The 2,556-nt window shown below is 40.7% G+C and overlaps 1 protein-coding gene across 1 annotated transcript in view; it reads right to left on the bottom strand.

Moving 5' to 3' along the window:
- Positions 1-2,556, bottom strand: part of LOC101864531 — a gene marked incomplete in the record, with an annotated part of 23,940 nt that overhangs the window by 13,527 nt on the left and 7,857 nt on the right. Inside the window, 2 exon segments of the mRNA XM_035970436.1 lie at positions 18-144; positions 2,084-2,177. Of these exon segments, the coding sequence (XP_035826329.1) occupies positions 18-144; positions 2,084-2,177 (221 nt within the window).

Here is a 2,556-nt window from a genome sequence, read left to right as displayed (position 1 = left end):
TACACTCACCAGGCATAGCAATGACCCTCCTACAGCCCTCGTTCTCCTTCACATCCACGTCACAACAGCGCCACTTTCCCGCCTTCTTGTCCCACATGCCCGGGTGGTAGGTCGACAGGAACTCCGCCCCCATGTTGATGCATTCTGGGAGGAAAAACATTCTCTTGTCACAGAGCTGCTAACACAATGCTTAAATTATAAGTCATATTGTGTTTGTTTTGGTAAACTCAAAATAACCAGTGCTTTAAAAAGTTTCATTATATTCTGTTTGTTTTTTTTAACTTAAAAAATAACTGCTTTGAAAAGTGTCATACTATTTAAGTGCTTTAAAAGGGCCATATTCTGTTGTTTTGATGAAACGTTAAAATCAGTGCTTTAATTAAAAAGTCAACATTATTACATGACAAAAGGTGAAAATATCTCAATAGTGGGATTTTTGTAAACGAAATAAAAGAACAAAATAAGCAACAAACACTTTTACCAAATTAAAAACTAGAAACCTAAATAAATAACTTGTGTTGTTAATAATTATGTTATGACCATGATGTTGCTTACAGAAGAATAAATGAGATGGCGTCACAGTAGGAGGAAATGAGTTCGATTCCTTCATGGGGGAAGATCCTGTCAGATCTACATTACCGACCACTTGTCTTGGAGAATCACCTGAACCAACAACCACTTCTTACTTTCTTGCTTCTTTCCTCAATCATAATGGCACTGTCCAAGACAAGACAACCATTTTCTCTTTGGACATTTGGTCGCTTTTAAGGATAAGCGGGCTAACCCATTTCGGGATTTCCAGAAATCTTGACCTACACAAAAAGTGGGCATTTCTCCCTACCTATAACAGATGTTTGGTTACATTGGTGTGTATATTTGTTTGGTTATAGAAAAAATTCCCCTTGTCTTTTAAAGATACTAAACAAGGAGCAAAAACTTTAACTATTATTTTCTCAAAACAGTTGGGTTTTTTTTCAGGAAAGCCCCACTGAGCTAAAAAGCGATCAATTTTGAGTGGATTCCAACCCCTCTGATTGTTGATTTGGAAATGTCCCAAACATGTCTGCTCACCCTATAGACAATTGTGGTCCTCTTGGATAGTTGGCGGGTTTACACCTTTTCGCCCCCTATCAAACACATGTAACTTCCTTGTGGATTTTCCTTCTCTTCTTTTTATTTAACATCTCTTAAGAAATCAAATGCTTGATCAAGCCCACATGGGACGCTCAATGTTAAAAACAATCAGGAATGACAAATAAATGCAGTTTTTGGGACACCTGAATAGACCTAAAGGTCTTGAACATCTAGCTCTCACTGGCAAAATTGAAGGCAAACAAGGCAGCGGTAGGCCCAGAACAACATACTTAGGGAACTTAAACAAATGGGTAATGGGGAAAGATTAGGGAACCGTAGCTTTTGAAAGAGCATCTGAGCTAAGGAATGAATGGAGAACATTGATCGGCAATGTCTGTCGCAGAACTGGTACTGGATGAATGAACATCTCCTAACCACGGAGCTTATATGATCTATTTGTGTGGCCATGTCGTTCATACCCTCCTCCTTTTGTTTTCTTTGCATGTTAGCCTCTGGTAATACACCTCACTTATATGGCCTATTTGTGTTGCAAGTGCCATACATTTTCAAATCAAACAAAATAACGACGACAACAACAACAAGAACAACAACAACACCCAAAACACTCAACAATGTTCCGGGTGGTCTCAAAGCTTACCTCGTGGGTGGTTGGAGGGCGCCACTGGTAGGTCCTTCTTCCTTGCTTTCCCTCCAAAGCTTCTGTCTGTCCCTCTTACTTTTTCCCAGCACTATATGACCATCATTGTGTCGATATGCTTCTCTTTACTCGTGGGTGATTGGTGGTTGGCGGGTGCTCTGATGTGGTTTGCTCCTTCTTTCCTATCAAACATCTATCATCCTGACCACCCCTCCTTCTTTGTTATGTTTGCTACTCTCTTGTAACACCTCTTATCTTCGGCACTGATATGACTTTATTGTCTTGCAACTGCCGCAAAACTCATACTAAAACTCAACTATATCTTTACTCACACGAACAAACCAAGCGTACCTCTCTTGATGGCCTTGACCCAGAGATCTCTGTCGTGTTTGGTGTTGGCGACCACATAGAGCCTCAGTAGATCGTACTCGTCAAAGTAGGCCACCTGGAGGGACGAAGAACCAGGGCGGTGAGTGGACTTTTCATAATGAGTGTAGACAGACAGACAGACAGACAGACAGACAGACAGACAGACAGACAGCCAGACAGCCAGGACGGCGTTAAAAGGTTTTTTTTCACAAAATGGTCGTTTTTAAGCACAAGGGGGCTATCCCGAAAAATGCTGTTTTGAGAAAATCGAAGGTAATTCTTTTGCTCCTTGTTCAGTTTCTATAACCAAACAAATATACACACCAAAGAAACCAAACTTCTCCTATATGTAGGGCAATGCCCACTTTTGGTGTTGGTCAAGATATCTGGAAACCCCCAAAATCTGGGTTAGCCCACCTGTCCTTAAAAGCATCTATATAGAATTTTTACCCCCC

This window comes from Aplysia californica, unplaced genomic scaffold, assembly GCF_000002075.1.
Source record: "Aplysia californica isolate F4 #8 unplaced genomic scaffold, AplCal3.0 scaffold00268, whole genome shotgun sequence".
NCBI lineage: Eukaryota > Metazoa > Mollusca > Gastropoda > Aplysiida > Aplysiidae > Aplysia > Aplysia californica.
Note: the sequence above shows the minus strand (reverse complement) of the source record. Positions and strands in the feature narration are given on the sequence as shown.